The sequence below is a fragment of the Carcharhinus amblyrhynchos genome, chromosome 31 (assembly GCF_965287045.1).
Source record: "Carcharhinus amblyrhynchos chromosome 31, sCarAmb.v2.hapA, whole genome shotgun sequence".
Lineage (NCBI taxonomy): Eukaryota > Metazoa > Chordata > Chondrichthyes > Carcharhiniformes > Carcharhinidae > Carcharhinus > Carcharhinus amblyrhynchos.
In genome coordinates, this window is record NC_137354.1 from 15,273,074 (window position 1) to 15,294,274 (window position 21,201).

At 41.8% G+C, this 21,201-nt stretch overlaps 1 protein-coding gene across 1 annotated transcript in view; it reads right to left on the reverse strand.

The window, feature by feature from the left end:
- Positions 1 to 20,773, reverse strand: part of tubgcp2 (tubulin gamma complex component 2) — a 42,818-nt gene extending 22,045 nt beyond the window's left edge. The window contains exons 1-11 of the mRNA XM_080215579.1: positions 20,564 to 20,773; positions 16,417 to 16,575; positions 15,754 to 15,882; positions 13,493 to 13,669; positions 11,950 to 12,109; positions 9,649 to 9,856; positions 9,263 to 9,462; positions 8,721 to 8,910; positions 8,313 to 8,458; positions 3,474 to 3,654; positions 1,090 to 1,270 (exon numbers count right to left, since the gene is read on the reverse strand). Of these exons, the coding sequence (XP_080071705.1) occupies positions 1,090 to 1,270; positions 3,474 to 3,654; positions 8,313 to 8,458; positions 8,721 to 8,910; positions 9,263 to 9,462; positions 9,649 to 9,856; positions 11,950 to 12,109; positions 13,493 to 13,669; positions 15,754 to 15,882; positions 16,417 to 16,566 (1,722 nt within the window). The 5' untranslated portion in view covers positions 16,567 to 16,575; positions 20,564 to 20,773. The remainder of the gene's footprint in view (positions 1 to 1,089; positions 1,271 to 3,473; positions 3,655 to 8,312; positions 8,459 to 8,720; positions 8,911 to 9,262; positions 9,463 to 9,648; positions 9,857 to 11,949; positions 12,110 to 13,492; positions 13,670 to 15,753; positions 15,883 to 16,416; positions 16,576 to 20,563) is intronic.
- Between the last annotated feature and the right edge of the window lie 428 nt (positions 20,774 to 21,201).

Sequence of the window (21,201 nt, forward strand, 5' to 3'; positions counted from 1 at the left end):
AATTTGGCATGTCTGCTACAACTCTCACCAACGTTTACAGATGCACCATAGAAGGCCTCCTTTCTGGTTCTATCAGAGCTTGGCATGGCTCCTGCTCTGCGTAAAACCGCAAGAAACCACAAAGAGTTGTGAATGAAGCCCAGCCCATCACTGAAACCAGCCTCCCATCCACTGACACTGTCTATACTTCCCACTGCCTCAGAAAAGCAGCCAGCATAATTAAGGACCCCATGCACCCCAATCATTCTCTCTTCTATCTTCTTCCATTGGGAAAAAGATACAAAAGTTTGAGGATATGTACCAACCAACTCAAGAACAGTTTCTTCCCTGCTGCCATCAGACTTTCGAATGGACCTACCTCGCATTTAGTTGATCTTTCTCTACACCCTAGCTATGACTGCAACGCTACATTCTACACGCTCTCATTTCCTTCTCTATGAATGGTATGCTTTGTCTGTCCAGCACGCAAGAAACAATAGTTTTCATTGTATACTAATACATGTGACAATAATAAATCAAATCAAAAAGACCAAGGAGTCTATTTTACATATTTTAAGGAGGAACATAACAGATACTGCGCTGATTAATTACCCTTCTTGCTTTCCCAAACATGCACTGCAACCTGGATAAGAGGCTGTCAACTCCAAGATCTCAGTCATTGTCAGTCGAAAACAGAGCTTTCCCATTTTGATTTTTCTCTTTGTCTCAGGTTGGGAGTGGACGGATGGGGTAGCGGGTTCACCTCTGGATATATATCGCTTGCTAATTCTGGTATATAGACCTTTGAGCTATTAAAAAAGTCAACCCTCCTATTCAAACACAGGACTTAACTCAGATTCTCATAATCGTTTCAATATTCCCTGAATGTGCGTCCAAGTGAATCACAGTAATAATTATTTCTGGCACAGAAATCACACCGTGCTGTTCACAAGGTTAAAATTGCTGTAACATTGGCCTTATAATCCCACCGAGTACACTGTTAATGGGGGTTTATTCTGAATTTATCACAGTTAAACATTTTTCCATAGCCATTACATTAATAGGAGTTATTTTTAAACCCAAGATTCCATTAATTATACTTCAACACACCTTCAAATCATCTTTAAATGGGTCAGTGTTGGCAGTACTCATTCTCAGTGCTAGCTCCAGCAGGGCTTCCAGTCTGGTGGGAATGATATCATCCACTGACTTTTTCAGCTCCTCTTCTGTAAGGTCCATGAAGTGGACAAAGAAATCTCCTTGGTCCATCAGGAAGTAGTGTTTTATTGACCTGAAGGAATAATAAATTGACACAGCAAGCATTTTACTGAAGAGCCATATTGATGAATGCGTGCTGTTTTTACAGTGCAGTATAGCATACTGATAATTAACAAGCATAAAGCCTGACTAAGGACGACAGAATACATTTGGAAGCAATTTACCCCAGTCTTACTATGTTAGCACAGCACACATAATGAAATACAGCTTTTGACAATATGCGTTAGAATTAATTTGTATCAAAATCTCTTGAGTAATATGCGTCAGTCTCTAGGTCACAATCCAATTGGGCTTCCAAACAGATTAGGCATCATTAGGATATAGAAAGAATGGATAATGACATCAGTCATCACACTGCTAAATTCAGTTAACTAAGAGCCACATCACAGTACCTGTCTGAGAAAATAAGAAGCATTAATTTTTCTTTCCTCAAACTTAGGCTAATACCACAGAAGTAAGCTTGTAACTCTCACTGCTTTAACAATATCTACTTACTGACAGCAAACTAATGTTGTCGGAACTCCCAAAGTTTGGGTGGCACAGCGGTTAGCATTGCTGTCTCACAGCGCCAGGGACCCAGGTTCGATTCCTGGCTTGGGTCACTGTCTGTGTGGAGTTTGCATGTTCTCCCCATCTGCGTGGGTTTCCCCCGGGTGCTCCGTTTTCCTCCCACAGTCCGAAAGACGTGCTGGTTGAGTGTGTTGGCTGTGCTAAATTCTCCCTCAGTGTACCTGAACAGGCGCCGGAGTGTGATGATTGGGGAATTTTCACAGTAACTTAATTGCAGTATTAACATAAGCCTACTTGTGGCTAATAAATAAACTTTCAAGGTTCTGTTTTGAGTCTGTTCTACTTGTTACAGCCACATTTATCGAAACCTCACTTTGGACATGTTTAAAATTCTTTAACCACATTCATTTTCTCAGAGGAAGCTAAAGCTGTTTTAATTGAATAGTTAGTACCAATAAACATGATGCCTTCACTCAATCAGGACATTAACTGACTCATGTATAGCATCCACTGAACACTTTTGACAATAATCCTATCCACCGTACATGGCCAAGTTAAACCACGAGTTTTCTTTTCCCTGAAGGGAAGAAGGTTTCCAATATTACGGCTTAAAGAACTCATCAAAATCATTCTTTAAACTGGAATAAAGAAATCTAATACTTTAACTTGCATTTGATATACACAGTTGAGGATGGCTACATTAGGGAAGTCATAAAGCGGGCTGTCAGTTACAGTAGACAAAAGGACATTGCACTAATTAGTCAGTCATAAAGGGATTTTACCAGTATAGCTGACTTACAGCATACATTCGAAATTGTGAAGTTCTAACTGTACAAATTTCATATTAAGTTAGAATTTCAAAGGGAATTTTATTGGTAATTTAATTCATCTGTACAATGTTAGAAAATAAGTTGGGACATAGTGGTAATGCTGTTGAGAACATTCATTGTATATTGCATGCAAGCCCCAGGGATTTGACAAACAGTTATTCAGCCTCCCCGAAAAAGAAGTCATCCCACTGAATGAAGAATGACATTTAACCAGGCTGAAAGTAGAATCTATTCTAAAGTTGTGCATTTGGATGGAGTGCCGACTGTCATTTCATTTGAAAACAAATATCATTTAAAAAAAAGTTTCCAAATTCGATTACCCCTGATGTGGAAATAATAGACGTGACAGTGAGTTTTAAATCTCAGCAAGAGCTGAACCCATCTATTTTATAAAACATTTCTTTCTGGCCTTGCATACGAAACCACAGAGCCAGAAATTTCAGTCCTGCATCTTTGATTGTAGCAAACCACAACTTGTTCTGCAAAAAGACTGGCCCAGTGAAATGTTTCTTGATCCCCCATAAAAGGCGTTTTTTTGAGACAGTGATTGCTAATTTCTGGGTAAACATCCCGTCTGTGTTCTTAACAGCTTACATGCATAGATACTAATGACACAAGTAGATTCTCACCAGGGAACGATGAAACGCACAATTAATTCAATTTGTGGGAACAACATAACACACTAAATGGCTTAGTATTTCACAGCTCTCCCATGGGAGTACTGGCTGTGTAATCCACGAGATTGCACATGCATAGTACAAAGTAGCGCTGTTAAACCAAACTGGGAAATTAAGAGACATTTTATGACGACTCAAACATTGTAGGCAAACATAAGAAAACATTTCCGTTTTCAATAAATGACTTGAGGCTGAGTACCTGAGTCGTGCCAGGAGTTCTTTTTCCTTCATTAAGAAATCCAATAGAACCTTGCTGGCGTAGTTGTAAGATTTTTCGATTTGTTCCACATATGCTCTTTCCTTCAGAGTATAGATCACTTCCTTGGCATCGGGACAGGTCACATCACGACCACATTCTCGAACAACATTCAGATATTTTCCTACAGGGGAAAAGAAAAAGGAGAAAAGTTATTTACCTTCAAACTGACTGGCCAAGATAAACTACTTCAATCCTGCCTTGCAGGCTGAGGTGGGGTGGGGGGGTACCTGGGGGAATGTTTGAGAGAAAATAGTAAGAAATCTCAGAACACCAGATTAAAGTCCAACAGGTTTATTTAGCAGCACAAGCTTTCAGAGTCTCAGGCTCCTTCTTCAAGTGAGTGAGGACTTGTGTTCACAAACAGGGCATATAAAGACTGCGCTTATCAACATATACCCTGAGTGTCCTCCTCACTCACCTGAAGAAGGAGCCAGAGACTCCGAAATCTTGTGCTGCCAGATATATCTGTTGGACTCTAACCTAATGTTCTTACTGTGCATACCCCAGTCCAATGTTGACATCTCCACATCATAAGAGAAAATAATCAATGATCAATTGAAGAGAGAAAAAAAACAAAAGGAACATTCGGTTTGTTTTTTTCAAATAGGAAGGAGGGAGACAGATAGTGATGGAGATTTTAGCCGTAGATTTACTGGTACACCCGCCCCAATTCCTGAGGCGGACGAGGCTTGGAGAATGGCATTCTCCATTGGCCTCGGGTGGGATCATACGAACCTCGGGTGGATATGTTGGTATAAAATTTCACCCTTCGGAGTCCCTGCAGGATATCAGGAAATTGCACAGTGATTTTCTGTCTGCTGATTTTAATGAGTGTTACAGGCTAGGATGTGCTGTCGTGCACTCCGTGTGTGAAGCAGAGCATCTCTCAACGTGCCTCGGAGGGAAATAGCTGAATTTCAGTAACTTAACTGGAGTAAGACTGTCTCTGCTCACAGTTTATAACAGAAATGTCAACGTGCTTTTTAATAATGAATAATTTTCTTTGCTGAATTTGAACAAAAATCCCCACAATTAACAAGATTTGGAGCACAAGCTATGTTTAAATAAAGTACACACTTCTATCACAATTAATTTTGGGTGCAGATTCGACCCGTTTTGAGAAGAAACTCATCTTCTCAGGTTTACACTCACAGGACAAGTGTAAAATCTGTGAGTGAGTGCAATTGGGCAGCTCCTTAAACACAAAAAATTCATTTATATGATGGTGGTAACTTGGTGCTGTTGGATTAATACAACTGAAAATGGGTTTATCACAACAAAAGCATTTTAATCAGAGCATTCAGACCACCAACTGTGAGTAATCTGATTTTAACTAACTGAAAATGACTTGATGAAAAGCGGGGCCAATTGCTATTTATATTCATGTGCTGTAGTCAGCTTTTTTAGTAAATTAAAAGTAAAATATACGGGGTGGCACAGTGGCTGGGCCTGATCATTCTCTGGTGGGGGAGGGGGGAGCCATCATTCTCTAGTTGGGGAGTTAATTCTATCCTGTCATATTTCTAATTCTGATCATTCCTGTTATAAACGGCGCTTAGATTATATTTCTCTTGTCATGAACGTTGTTTTCTTACCCCTACACCAGCACGTTCAGAAGTAGAAATTATCTTTTTACTATTTCCCAAATTATCTTCTAAATTTGGAAATGCGGCTCTTAGAGACTTTACTGCAAGTTGGCTGTTGCTAAACACAATTTCAAAAGTTGTTGAATCAAGCAATGATTATTTGTACACACACCTATATGATTCATTGCACAGCTTCAATAAAGGCCTGGATATATACCTCAGTGAATTTTGCAAGTACAGGAAACAGAGAGAAGGGATTCCACAGCTATAATAGTGCACATGCACTTAATGTGTGAAACTGTCAAATTACTTGGCTGTGAGTATGTGACATATTGGGAAGGAGGCCAGATTTTGGAAGGGGGGGGTAGGTGGAAGCAGGGGGCCCGCTACCGCTCTGCAGGCGATAGGTGGAGGGAAAGGGGGCAGAGGTTCACGATTGGTCTGGGTAGCAGGATGGAGGTGGGCTGGGTGGATAAGTAGGAAAGTTATGTTGTACGGATAGGGCTGATGTCTGTTGGGACCATTGCTCCCGGGCTGTTTTATCCACCTTTTGTGGCCCGGGAGCGATGTGACAGCGGTGTGATTTTCAACTTTTTTCTCCTCACTGCGCATGCGCAGTTCAAAGCTCCGATCGTTTCTGGCACGAGAAGCCCTATCCACAGCGTGATTTTTTTTCAGGCTGAGTGAGTATGGGGATACCTGAAAGCAGACTTCCAAGTTGTATCGAATTGCACCCAAATTCAGCACTTAGAATGAAAATGGCAAAATTAGTGTCAGGGGGACTAGCCAGGGTAAATGTATGGGGATAGGGTCTGAATAGGATTGTGGTCGGTGCAGACTCGATGGGCCAAATGGCCTCCTTCTGCACTGTAGGATTCTATGATAAGCTTTTAAAATGTGTCTATTAGCACCCTTGTCCTTTCAAACAACAACATTTTTTTATACACAGCCCCGTGGCCAGTGTTGTGCGTCTCTAAGGCAATGCTTCTTAATTTAAGGCAAAAGATTGCAGAACTTAGGATCATAGAATCTCGACAGTACAGAAAGAGGCCATTCAGCCCATTGAATCTGTACCAACCACAATCCCACCCAGGCCCTATCCCCGTAACTCCACCTATTTATCCTGACATTCAGGGGCAATTTAGCACGGCCAGTGCACCTAACCTGCACATCTTTGGACTGTGGGAGGAAACCGGAGCATCTGGAGGAAACCCACGCAGACACAGGGAAAAAAATGAAAACTCCACACAGGCAGTGACCCGAGGCTGGAATTGAACCCAGGTCCCTGGCGCTGTGAGACAGCAGTACTAACCACTGTGCCACCCACAGTACAAACTTAATTTGTACCAAGCATATCTATTGCTTAAAATTGTGTGGTGATTTGGCCAATTCTGGGGAAATTGCACCGGAGAAAATCAGTGTAACAGAAACTGCTGCCTTTTAATTGCAAAGTAAATGAGTTAAATTAATAACAGGAGCCACAAACAATGTACGTTACATCCGTGGATCTTGTTGCAGATTATTTCCCTAACCAGGATTTACCTCAGGGAAGAACATTTAAAAATTTAATTTCCTTCCGGATTCTATCACCTTTTTGCAACACAAGGACACTGCAACCCTTCCCTGCCTTTTTTTTAAAATAGAAATTTTAAAAACGGAATTAGATCTTAGGATAATGTCTGTCCTTAAGGTTTCATTTTCAAACAGATTTCATTTTCTCTGTCGGAATGGGAGACAAAACATGTAACTATTTTGTCTTCCTAATCGTGAAACTATTTCTTGCCTGCTAGGAATTGTGGGCAAAAACAACATTATTGAAGTGTAATACTAAACTCGTGTTTTGTAACCCCCAGCTAGATATGTGGAAGATCTTCATACACAAACCTTGAATTTTCAACTCCCTATTAATGTTTTTGATTGAACAGGTTGTGAGAAGAATTGTTATACATAAACAGTACTCAAATGATTTAGTCTCCACAGGCAAACTTACCCTGACTGCATAGCAACTTAACAAGATAGAGTCATAGAGGTTTACAGCATGGAAACAGGCCTTCAGCCCAACTTATCCATGCCGCCCTTTTTTATTAAAGCTCCTAAGCTAATCCCAATTGCCCACATTTGGCCCATATCCCTCTATACCAATCGTACCCATGTAACTATCTAAGTGCTTTTTAAAAGATAAAATTATACCCGCCTTTACTACTACCTCTGGCAGCTTGCTCCAGACATCCACCACCCTCTGTGTGAAAAAATTGCCCCACTGGACACTTTTGCATCTCTCCCCTCTCACGTTAAACCTATACCCTCTAGTTTTAGGCTCCCCTTTCTTTGGGAAAAGATATTGACTATCTACCTTGTCTCATTATTTTATAGACCTCTATAAGGTCACCCCTCAGCCTCCCACATTCCAGAGAAAAAAGTCCCAGTCTATTCAGCCTCTCTTTATAACCCAACCCATCAAGTCCCAGTAGCATCCTAGTAAATCTTTTCTGCACACTTTTTAACTTAATAATATCCTTTCTATAATAGGGTGACTAGAATTGCACACAGTATTCCAAGTGTGGCCTTACCAATGTCTTGTACAACTTTAACAAGATGTCCCAACTCTTGTATTCAAGATGCTCAGAGCCTGAACTTGATGAGTGCACTGATAACTTACCTGATTACATCAAACTACAAGTGTATTTTTCATATAATGTCATTCCTTAAGACAAACAAAAAAATCTGGTTTATCTGGTTTTTATTCACAGTGGCACAATGGCACTGCTGCCTCACAACACCAGGTACCCGGGTTCAATTCTGGCCTTGGATGACTGCCTGTACAAAGTTTGCATGTCCTTCCCATGTCTGCATGGGTTTCCTCTGGGAGCTCCGGTTATCTCCCACACTCTAAAGACGTGTGTGTTAGGTTGATTGGCCGTACTAAATTGCCCCTTAGTGCCAGAGGGACTGGCAGGGTAAATATGTGGCGTTATAGGGATAGGACCTACGTGGGATTGTTGTCTGTGCAGACTCGACGGACTGACTGAATCCCTACAGTGCAGAAGGAGGCCAATGAAATTAACATTTTAATAAAAATAAGTCAATTTTCTTCAATGCTAGAAAAAGATATAAAGTAAATTGTCATTTAAACAGATTATAGACACAATGGAACATACAGATGATAAAGAGAGCATGCAGAGTATTGCACTACCTGTACTAAGTATCTTATCAGCCAACTTCTGCAGAAACGAAGGGATTCTGTGCTGGATGATGGTGTACCTCTGATCCCAGTATTTGTCATTGTAATCCTCCTGAATCTTCTCCTTCTGTAGTTCATGTTCCTCTACCATGAACTCACTACAACACCAAGATAGATTAACTTGTTAATCCAATAAAATGAACAGGTGAATCTTATGAAGCAAAATTCTATGTGGTGAAGTAATTAATATATTCCAAGCCAAGCAGATGGGGATGTTTCCTTGCATACTGCATTATCTAGAATGGTGCCGGTGCAGAAGGAAACAGGGGAAGAGTGAGAATATTTGATCTGTTCAGAACTGAGACTAAAGTTTAAAATAAACCCGCGGGGAGTAATGATTTCCAGTGGTTAACCTTATACCTGTAAGGATCTTGTATGATTCCCCTGTAGATCCACTTCTCTAAAATTTCAAAGTAAGGAACACTGGCTGCTTTAGTCAGATAGAGGCATAGCTCTTGTGCCTGACTGTCCCCGGTGTAGTTGAAAGTTCGATCGTGGAGCACACTTAGTGTGGATCCCCCCATGCATTCTCCTTTTTCCACAGAGGTAGCTGGTACAAAACACAGAAGAGAAATCATTTCCTCTTGAATCAGTTGATTATATTTGTTCCTTTTCACATAAATTGTTTATTGCTAGAAAATAAAAGTCCTGTTGACTATACATAAATGCAGAGAACATGTATTAAAATTCCCTACATTTCGTCCAAAGCTTGTTCACAGTAAACATTAATCAAAAATTTCTTCCAATTGTAAGCGCATGTGAGTGACTTTCTTTAATGGTGATTTAAAAAAACTTACAGGCTACTTTACATGAGTAAACTTTGCCCCTATCGCTTTCCTGAGATTTTTTAACCCCATATTTAAAAAAAGACAATGAAGTTTAAAATACAGACAAAACAATACCTATTGAAGCCAATATCTCCATTGTTCTAATCGTTGGCTGAACATAAAACCAAAGTTTCTGTAATGAGAGCAGTCCTTGTCGCTGCAAGTGTTCCAGTTGCGTCACGAGAATCATGTACTCCTTCACGAGTGTCCGCATAGCTGCGGCCAAAGCATGGTTTACCTGGCCATGCTCAAAGGAGGACTTGTCTTCAATGAATCTAAGTAGAGGCCCAAAGCACAATTATTAAAGCTCAAACCAAACAAATATTCACAGACTCTTATCCAAAGTCTAACATGTCACACAGTTTCTTAGTCAATTTAGAGAGCATGAGTGCTGGAACAGGAGGTAAAACTCTCATGCAGAAAAGAGCCAGATGTAAACATCAGATCTCGAAGTTACCTACCTGGTGACAGAGGAGTAGCTCGCTGCTATTGGAAGAATCCTATTTACAAGTTCTTTAACAGACATGTCCAGAGTAGGGTCAACAGTAAAGGATCGACTCTGTCTTCCGATCAATGGTTGTGCTGTGATGTACTTCCCATCTACACCGATCAAAACGTACAACAAGTCTTCAACTATCATTTGCTCTTGTGCAGCAAGTGCCATGGTTCCTAATGGAGAGGGAGAGGTTTGGCAGTGAAACAGATGTGTTGCACCCGAGTTTGGATATTCATAACTAACTTATTCTGAAAGTTTCGTCATTGTCATATTCTACAAGTTGTATCACGCGATAGTCAATCTGTACAATTGCATCTTGACAAAATCGTTCATTCCCAAAAGCAAAATAAAGCATTTTGAATGAAAGGGAAGTGGATATGTAATTAACATTAGTGAAATTTAGCAATACATTTACCACATGTGGGAGGTAAGATGTTGTAATAAGGCAATTTAGGAATATGTCATGCTGATTAAGAGATTTCAAAGAGACAGAGTAAGTGGGGAAATCAGTTCCAGCACATTAGAGCTTAGCTTGGGTTGAGTATGTTTTAATCTGAAGCTGGAATTCCTAGGAGATTGGGTAATGGAATATTGATGGACAAAAAGCATTTTTACATCACCCACAATCCTGTTTATTTTTAATAGCAAAACAAACAGTACAGCATCTCTACAAAAAACACACTGAAAAATTCTTTCTCTACAAAAACAAAATATACCCAAATAATATACCCAGGTAATACCGATTGCAACTCTGTATTTCAAGACCTTGGATGACATAAATCGCAATGCAAAATATAAAATTTTAAACACTATTTATTAGTGTCACAAGTAGGTTTACATTAACACAGCAATGGAAGTTATTGTGAAAATCCCCTAGTTGCCACACTCCGGTGCCTGTTTGGGTACACAGAGGGGGAATTTAGCATCTGGCACATCTTTTGGAGTCATGATGTGGAGTTGCCAGCGTTGAACTGGAGTAGGCACAGTAAGCAGTCTCACAACACGGGTTGAAGTCCAACAGGTTTACTTGGTAGCACAAGCTTTCAGAGCATTGCCCCTTCATCAGGTGACTCACCTGTTGGATTTTATAAACCTGTTGGACTTTAACCTGGTGTTGCGAGACTACTTACTGTATCTTTGAGTGTGGGAGAAAACCGGAGCACCAGGAAGAATATGCAAACTCTGCACAGACAGTGACCCAAACTGAAAATTGAATCCAGGTCCCAAGCGTTGAGAGGCAGCGGTGCTAACCACTGCGCCATCATGTACCTTTTATTGCCATCCCCGAAATGGGATTGCTACCCCTCAATCACCCAGATTACTATGATACAGCAGATGGTGAAATTTGAATTCAATAAAAGTTTGGAATTAAAAGTTCAATGATGATCATGAAACCATTGTCCACTGTCGTTATGACACCTCTGAAATGGCAGAATTTCACCATCTGCTGTGATGGAATTCAATCCCTGGTCCTAATCCAGAGTATTACCCTGGATCTCTGGATTACTAGTCCAGCAACAGTACCACTATGCCACTGCCTCCCTCCCATTTGCCATGATGTTTGCTTTGGAGAAGTGGCATAACAATCTGGATGACAGAGGGATAGCAATGTCATTTTGTGGATCACAGTAAAAGGTACATGGTGGCACAGTGGTTAGCACCACTGCCTCTCAGTTCCAAGGACCTGAGTTCGATTTCCGGTTTGGGTCACAGTGTGTGCGGAGTTTGGACATTCTCACCGTGTCTGTGTGGGTTTCCTCCCGCAGCCAGGGAAGCCTGAACGAAAGTGCTGACACTCAGTGCACTGTGTGGTGATATTTATAATAACACAAACTAAAAGATTGACAATTGCATCATCATCGCTACAGAAAACATGTAAACAAAGGGATTCTTTCCTGCAAATGGATATTGTCCCAGGATTTCAGTGAAGTGGAATTGTGCAGGTACTAAGCCCTCTTAAACGGTTGAGAAGACCCAACAGTGCACAAGCTGCCACACTGAGTCATGACTGAAGATAGCATTTAAAATTTTATTATTAATGATTGGTGGAATTCAAGGAAACATAGTAAGAATACACAAGCTGTTTCAGTACAATGTTATGCAAAGGTAAGGATGATTTTATTCTATAGTGCCTTGGTGCTCTGATTTCAATGCAAGCACTGTTCCAAGAAAATAGACCATCTGATAAAATAACACTTCAAAATTTCAATTCAGCTCTGAACAGGACTCACAATAATCAGAAAAATCCAATGTATACTTTGCATACCTATAGAAACGATGGTTTCAGTGATTGGGCTGGAGCTGTTTATAAAGTCCCCCAAAAGAGCTGGCCTCTCATACACCCATGGTGGGAAATGTGGGATGATCAGTCCTGGATTTCTCTTGTTGTGCTTGTCCCGAAGGAGCTTTCGGACTACTTCAAGAGGCTAGAGATCAACATTTAAAAATATGAAAACTGATCGCAAAGACCATAAGTATAACTCTCTGACTTAATAATTATATTGTTACAAAGGATACTCAACATAACTGTGGGATGCGTTATCATTTACTGTGAGGGGAATTGAATACAGAAGTATGGAGGTTATGCTTCAGTTTTTCGTGGTGTTAGTGAGATCACATCTGGAGTACTGCGTACAGTACTTTATTTAAGGAAGGATGTAAATGCTTTGGGAACAGTTCAGGAAAGGTTGACTAGATTGATACCTGGTTGTCTAATGAGGAAAGGCTGCACAGTCTCAGCTTGTATCCACTGGACTTTAGAAAAGTGGTGTCTTGATTAAAACATTTACGACGTGATCATGAATGGGCTTCCCACGTATGTTTGCAACAATATCTTGTTGGAAAGCACACATACATGGGGGATGAGGGCAGGATGAAAAACGTGATGGATGATGCCAACCACAGGAAATAACACCATCCAGGCTCACCGAAGGAACAGCCACTTGGACTATACACCAGAGTCACTGACCTCAGGGAACTGCAGCAAGAGTCAGGAGCTTGGTAATGGAAACAGGAATGGGGTAGTGTGGAAAGATGTAATTCAGTCATCTTTTGCACTAGAAAGTTTCTAATCATTTCAAAAAATGAATTACTTAAGACAAATAAACCAAAATGGAAAACTAGTTCTTCAAAATTTGCACAAACTGAATAGACTTGCTTGTCTGTGTATTTAGAGAAAAAAATATAGAATCCTACAGTACAGAAAGAGTCTGCACCAACCACAATACCACCCAGGCCCTATCCCCATAACCCCATGCATTTACCCTAGCTAGTTCCCCTGACACTAAGGGACAATTTAGCATCACCAATCCACCTAATCCCCACATCTTTGGACTGTGGCTGGAAACCAGAGCACCCAGAGGAAACCCACGCAGACATGGGGAGAAACGTGCAAACTCCACACAGACAGTGACCCGAGGCTGGAATTGAATTTGGGTTTCTGGCACTGTGAGGCAGCAACGCTAACCACTGTGCCACCCAAATACTGCACAAACTCTGTTGTTAGCTTTCAGTAACAAAATAGATAGGGCTTATAATCGGAGTAGGAACAGCGATCTGGGTACAAAAGCCTGGCAAAACACTTTGGGTCACTAACATTTTACATTACCATTACACACTAATTTACAGTGAAAGGAGTTCACATCCTGTGAATGATTAAAAAATTATAAATGGTGGATTGAATATTCTTACATCTACACAAAACTATTACAGACTCATCAGATCTCAAGGTCCAAAACTGTTGCTCCTATGTTCCAGAGATATGAAGGATGCTCTAAGTGCATAAGATTATTGAAGTTCAATCTCTTTACCTGCTGTGGATTTGAGGCAGTAGTGACACTACCAAGCTGTTTCCGGAGTTCTTCAAGCTCCTGTATAGAGAGTTTGGCTGTGGTTGTTGGGACACTGAAAGTTGCACTACTGCTAGCTAAGACATTGGATGAATGTTCTGCTCTGTCCTTTGCATTTTGTTGCAGGTACTGCAGAGTCTGCAATAAAATGAAAGATAAGTCTGCTTTGAAGCTCGCAGCGTTTAATGATGTAATGAAAGTGCTTGCAGCTCACAAATTCCCGACTATGATTGTTACCGTAAATGTTGGCATAGGAGTCAACCTCTGAAGCTTCGAAAAACTCCTCCGAAAACAAGGTTCAATCCAGGCATAAAAGTGAACTGCTGGCATGTTTGCTACCCTCATCATTCACTGCACAAGGACTGATCTGTGTAAGCGTGCGTTATAAACTCATGTGTATCTTTGCAACACAGCCCATACTGCCTGCCTGTCCCCTGACACCCGGTCATAATGTAATGCCAAATAAAACATCCATTTCTGCAGTGGATAATTGAGGTCAACTACCAATGTGTATATAGCCTGTTGTGGCAAAGTGTGAGGTGAGGTGGGGGTGGCCAACTTGTATGCTATATGCAAAAACATGACAAAAAAAGTCATCTTATAAACTGTAATTCAAGATAATCAATAGGCGACATGGTCCTCCACCATTTGTTGAAATACAAAATGTTTGTTTTTGAGTGAAAGTTTGTTCTCCCCTTACATCCTGCCTAATTCCAATGCTCAGGAAACTGTTCTTCATGGATCTGTGCAAATAATTGTCAAAAACAACAATCAAAAAAAATCTGCCCGGTTAAATAACTTGTATTGACTGCATTTAAAATAGATTTCCATCAGAGATTTCAGTATCATAACGTCATGCCAACCAACAACAGCAGTGTTGCATTGATAGTGGGCTCGATCTTACCGGTTCACCACACCAGTTGATCAGAGTGGCGAGCTAGTAAGATAGGACGGTAGGCAGAAAATCACGTTTGCGTCTGGTTTCTTGCTTCCCGTGATCTTACCGGCCCCATTTTGCCAGCGAAATCAGCCTCGCACCCAAGAAGGTGAGGCTGCCTACTGAGGCAGGAAGAAGAGAAAAGCAGAATATTATTTAAATGGAGAGAGACGGCAGAATATTGCAGTACAGAGGGATTTGGGGGGCCTTGTCCACGAACCGCGGATATAGCAAGCTTGCAGGTAAAGCAAGTAATCTGGGATCTTAACACAAATGGGATCGGGCATAAAAATAAGGAAGTTTTGCTACAACTGTAAAGGGCATTGGTGAGACCACACCTCCAACATTACGTAGAGTTCTAGTCTCATTACCTGAGGGATATACTTGTATTGAAATCAGTTCAGAGAAGAACAAAGAGCCCTATGGTGCAGAAGGAGGCCATTCAGCCCATCGAGTCTGCACCAACCAAAATTCCACCCAGGCCTTTTCCCTGTAACCCCATGCGTTTATCCTAGTTAGACCCCCTGACACTAACCCACACATCTTTGGACTGTGGGAGAATGTGTGAACTTCACACAGACAGTGACCCAAGCTGAGAATTGAACCCAGGTCCATGGCGCTGTGAGGCAGCAGCAGGTTCAGTGGATTGATTCCTGGGATGGGGGGACAGGTGGCCTTATGAGGAACGTTGAACAGATTGTTCCTATGCTAGTTGGAGTTTAGAGAAATGAGAGGTGATCTTATTAAGATGGAAAATTCTGAGGGTGTTTGACAGGCCAGATATTGAGGGAATGTTTCCTTGTAGGAAGAATCTAGAATTGTGGGAGGGGGCACAGTTTAAAAATAAAAAGTCTCCTATTTTGGTCGGAGATGAGGAGGAATTTCTTCTCTGAGGGTCATTTGTCTTTGGAGTTCTCTTCCCCAGCAGTGGGGGTTAGTCACTGAATATAATCAAGGCTGAGTTAGACAGATTTTTGATCACCAAACTGAGGCAGGAGCTTTGGGGACAGGCAGGGAGTGAGTTGGGGCCACAATCAGCTCAGCCTTGATCTTATTGAATGGAAAGTTAGCTTGATGGACTGAAAGGCCCACTTCTGCTCCTCGTTCTCATGATCAGCTGGATTCCAAACACATAAGCATTGCAGTGGGGATTTTTATCAAACAATGCCAATATTCACCTCAATAAACATAGTACTAAGAAGTGGACTGATCTGGGATATAAAAGTTACAGCAAATCATACCAAAAGATCCAGAACCACTAGAAATATACTTCAAAATTCATTACCTCTTTATCTTCGGTAAGTTTTGATAATAGGTAAACCAATGGATCTACATTCCGAACGTTTATTGATTTCAGCTCATCATATTTCCTAAGAAATTCCTCAGGAGTTCTTGAAAACTCTGCAATTTTTACCTAACAAGTAACAAAGAGAAATGAAAGCGTGTTTACTTTTAAGCAGCGTACACACAGCAGTGTTCTCTGTTTGCTCTCCCTCAATCAATCCCGTAGCCTTGTCCCTGACTGTTATCCTTTGCCAGCCATACGCATGATTGTCAAAGTCAGGCTGATGAAACCCAATGTCCAATTTCTCCTTCTAAATGTCACTGCATAAAAATTCCCACCCTTTCTTCAGCAATTCTTTAAACTCCACTCAGTAGAAGTTGTAAGCAAATATTCAAATCTGAAATCCAATTTCATCATCCCTCTCAAAGAAAGGAGACGGCTATTCTGTCCACCATACCTGTACCAGCTCTCTCTATTACTCCCATTTTCCTGCATATAATCCTGCAAATGGTTACCCTTCAAGTGTGTACCCAATTTCCATTTGAAAGTTATCATCAAATCGCCCACCCTTAAACAGCACATTTCAGGTTATAACCATCTAAATATTTTAAAGATACTAGAAAGTGAAGCAGATACTTCATGGATCCTTGCTAGACATATTACCTTGGCGCTATGGGAAGAGACAGTCGTCGTGACATATGGAGTTCTGTTTTTTTGAAGGAGGTCAATATACACTTCAGCTCCATCGCCACCTCGAACCCGGAGCAAACTGAGCAGCTCATTCACATCATGATGGATTCGGAATTCACTCATGATTCCTTCCTGTGTTAACAAGAAAACGTAAGTGTGCTGACAAAGTCTGCCGAAAACTTACTTCATGATGTCATAATTGCATCCTTAATTATATCTCAGTAGAACTATTTTACAGCCAAGCATCTTACAAGGCCACCTTTCATTGCCCAAGAAACATGTCCAAAACAAAGAAACCAAATCAAGAAGTAACAAGGGGTGGCACGGTAGCATAGTGGTTAGCACTGCTGCCTCACATTGCCAGGGACCTGGGTTCAATTCCCAGCTTGGGTCACTGTGCCCGTGTGGAGTTTGAGCTCATGTTGGCATGGGTTTCCTCCAGGTGCTCTGGTTTCCTCCCACATTCTGAAAGGTGTGCTGGTTAGGTGCATTGACCCGAACAGGAGCTGGACTGTGGTGACTAGAGGAATTTCACAGTAACTTCATTGCAGTCTTACTTGTGACTAATAAATAAACTTTAAGGTGTCATAAAACCCCTACAATGCAGGAGGTCATTCAACTCATCCAGCCTGCACCAACAACAATCCCAGCCAGGATCTATCCCCATAACCCCACATATTTACCCTGGTACAGCAGCCTCCGCCCACCAACACTGAGGAGCGATTTAACATGGCCAATTAACCTAACCTGTACATCTTTCAGACTGTGGGAGGAAACTGGAGCACACGGAGGAAACCCACGCAAACACAGGGAGAACATGCAAACTCCACACAGACAGTGAATGACCTGAGACTGGAATCTAACCTGGGTCTCTGGTGCTGTGAGGCTGATGAAGAGGCAGTGCTCCGAAAGCTACTGGCTTGTGCTATCAAATAAACCTGTTGAACTTTAACCTGGTGTTGTGAGACTTCTTACTGTGTTTACCCCAATCCAACACCGGTATCTCCGCATCATGGCTGTGAGGTAGCAGTGCTAACCACTGAGCCAAAGTGATGAAACGTGGAAACAAACTATTACATTCAAAACTCTGTCCGTAAAACATGTCATTTTAAGTAAAGGCTGGAGTTCTCTTTTAATTCGATCAATAAAAAAATTTCAAATTTCTGAAGGCTCTGAGAGAATAGACAACATTAGTGCAAAGGAATTAAAGAGTCAGACATTTTCAGGTAAGAACCACAGATTCAAAGTGAACAGGTTAGGAGAGCCATTTCACACATTTACATCTATAGCATGTCACACAGCTACACCAAATTTCTTGCCTGTAGTTTGTACAATCAACATGTATACAAACATGAGATTAAAGCAGAACGGCTAAAAGGGTAACAAATTGGCTAATTTTCCACAAAAATAGGATTAATTACTTATGCTAATTAATGGGGGTTAACTGCTGCTGTAATATCTAGAGAACATCCATTGAGTGGAAAATAAGAATCCTCCAATTCCCACTATATTATTCATTAGATATACGGTTAACTACAAATTTAGCAATCATAACTGATAACTCTCTACATGCAAATAACAGCCTAACAGCTCCTATAGGCAAGGAGAGCTTTTCTAAACATTCAGCAAGACACTTTTTAAAAAATCTGGAATCATTAAATCTGGCGTACAAATTATTCATTTGAACACAGTCCTTATTTTAATACAATGAACATCCAAGAACCACTAACTTGTGCATAAATTGCAATTCTATAATCAACTCTGTCAAGAAATGTCTTGTTTACAATATTATAATGAGTTAAATTAATTAAACTGCAGTGAGACACATTGACCAAGTTACAAAAACTTTAAATTAACAATCCAGGAATTGCAGCATAGTTTATGTGAATAAAACAGACTTGAAAATTAGGATGGTCTGCATTGATTTAATAGTATTCATTCATAATGTGTACGGATCCACATGTCACTCCCAGTGAGGCAGTGCATATAGCTTTGTAATGCAGAACGTGTTATAAACTGACATGACAATGGTGACAACAGGGATAATGATTTTGACAGCAATATTACTTATTCAAACATTGGGAATATCACTCAATATCAGGTTTTCTAACTTCTATCCTTTGCCCTTTGATTTCCAATCCTCCCCTTGTATTTCTAATTTCTCCCTCTCTTTCACTTTTAGCATTGTCATTTTTTTGTCCAGTCTTGCTGGTTCATTGCTCCACCTCATTCTCTGTTGCTGGGACTGCATATTGACTCAGACTCAACATTGCACTGAGTTTGCAACATGCACCAATACACTCAAGAACAGCTTCTTCTCTGCTGCCATCAGACTTTTGAATGGACCTATCATATATTAAGTTGATCTTTCTCTGCACCTTAGCCACGGCTGTAACACTACATTCTGCACCATCTGCTTTCCTTTTCTATGTAATGGTATGCTTTGTCTGTATTATACAATACTTTCACTGTATACTAATACACATGACAATAATAAATCAAGTCATAGAATCCCTACAGTGCAGAAGGAGGCCATTTAGCCCATTGAATCTGCACCAATCACAATCCCACCCAGGCCCTGCTCCCGTAAACCCATATATTTACCGAGCTATTCCCCTGACACTCAGGTCAATTTAGCATGGCCAATCAACCTAATCCACGCATCTTTGGACTGTGGAAGGAAACCCACGCAGACATGGGGAGAATGTGCAGACTCCGCATAGACAGTGCCCCAGGCTGGAATTGAATCCAAGTCCCTGGTGCTGTGAAGCAGCAGTGCTAACCACTGCGCCACCCCAAATGAACTGAATCTTTCAGAAAATAAACCCTAGTTTAAATTTCTTCACATGAACTAGAAGCAGTAGGTGGTCACTCAGCCCATCGAGCCTGCTCCGCCTTACATCTGATTGTAACCTCAACCCCACATTCCTGCCTACCCTCCAATAACCTTTCACCCCTTTGTTAATCAAGAACCTATCTAGCCCTGCTTTAAAAATAGTCAAAGATGCTGCTTCTGTTGTCTTTAAAGAAGTTCCAGAGACTCATGGCCTTCAGAAAAAAAATTCTACTCATATCCATCTTAATGAGTGACTTTTGATGAGTGAAGCTTTGCTCTAGGTTCTCCTACAAGAGGAAACATCTGCTGCCTTAATATTTCCAGAAATTAAGGCCAAGCTGGCTGAACGTACAACTAATGGGAGTAATTAAAATCAAGCTCCAAAGAAGAGTCATATCCACTAGGAAGTGTTAACTGCTTCTCTCTCTCTCCATAGATGCCATAAGAAGTCTCACAACACCAGGTTAAAGTCCAACAGGTTTATTTGGTAGCAAAAGCCACTAGCTTTCGGAGCACTGCTCTTTGTTGGGTAAGTAGATGCCGCCATAGAAACTGCCAGACCAGCTGAGGTTTTCCAGCACTTTCAATTTTAATTTCAGATCTCCAGTATCTGCAGTGTTTTGCTTTTAATGCAATTAAAATTGGGGATGTGCAGGATGTTCGAATTGACAGCAGAGCTCTCAAGAGATCTTGCAGGAGGCTGGGGAGGGGATGGAGGGATTTGAAAGTAAGCTTTATTCGGGGTGGGGGGGGGTGGCAAGAGGAGAGAGCCTGGAAGGATGTGCTGCAATACCCTAAAAGGTTGTAGCATTGGGCAGAAACAATAAAATGTAGCAAGGCATGCAAGTTTCACCTTCAGATATATTAACAACAGGAGGGAGGGTGGTCTACTCAAATCCTACGATCAAAACAGTGGCTGTATGGTGGGGGGCAATGCAACATGTTGAAATAAAAGCAGAACTACTTGTAAAAAAAAAGGACTGACTATAAACAATAGGTATGGGGGGAGAGGGGAGACAGAACATCTTGGGGGGGGGGGGGGTGGGATGTATGTTATTATATAGGATGGATATAGAGGCTGGATGGATGGCCAGTCTCCTAGCCGGGTTCCTAGGCTGGGAGCTAGGCCTCAGCCTGCTGCCAGCCCCAAGGCTGCGGGGGCCTCCTCCCGCTCGCCTCATTTACACAAACAAATAAACAAGCGGCCCGCCACCGGCCCGGGGAGGCGCGGCCCGCTCCCGGCGGCACCTCCTCCCACTCCCGCCCCGTCCCCCGGCTCCTCACCTCTGGGCCGCTCCACTCGCACTGCACAAAGCAGCACCCCCGCGCCTTCCCGCCCCGGGGCAAACAACCCTCCGGAAAATCCGAGCTTGCCGCTACTCCCGCTCCGCCTAGATTTTAGACAACAGAATGGAGGTGGTAGGGGGCGGCCGTTAGGAGATGAGTGCGGCGGGCGCTAGGACCTGGCAGGGGAGAGGGAGGGAATGAGGGATAGTGGAGCACATGCGTATTGAAGCTAATAGGCAGGAGACGGTTCATACGCATTCGTAATGGAGTCAACGGCCTGGTGATAGTTAATACACTTGTGCCATTGCCTGGGTGACGGGTAACGGCTCATACGCATGCGTATTAGGGTCAGTGACTGGGTGACGGTTACACGCATGCATATGAGGGCATTGAACGGGTGTCGGCTCATATGCATGCGTACTAGGGTCATTGAACGGATGACGGCTCATACGCAGGCATATCAGGGTCAATGACCGGGTGACGGTCAGACACATGCGTATTAGGGCCATTGAACGGGTGATATTTATTACGCTGGCGTTGTACAGTCTGTAGCCAATTAACGGTCAATACGCATGCGTATTAGGCACATTGACCGGGTGCCGCTCGTCCTGGACGGTTGGTGCACATGCGCGGTA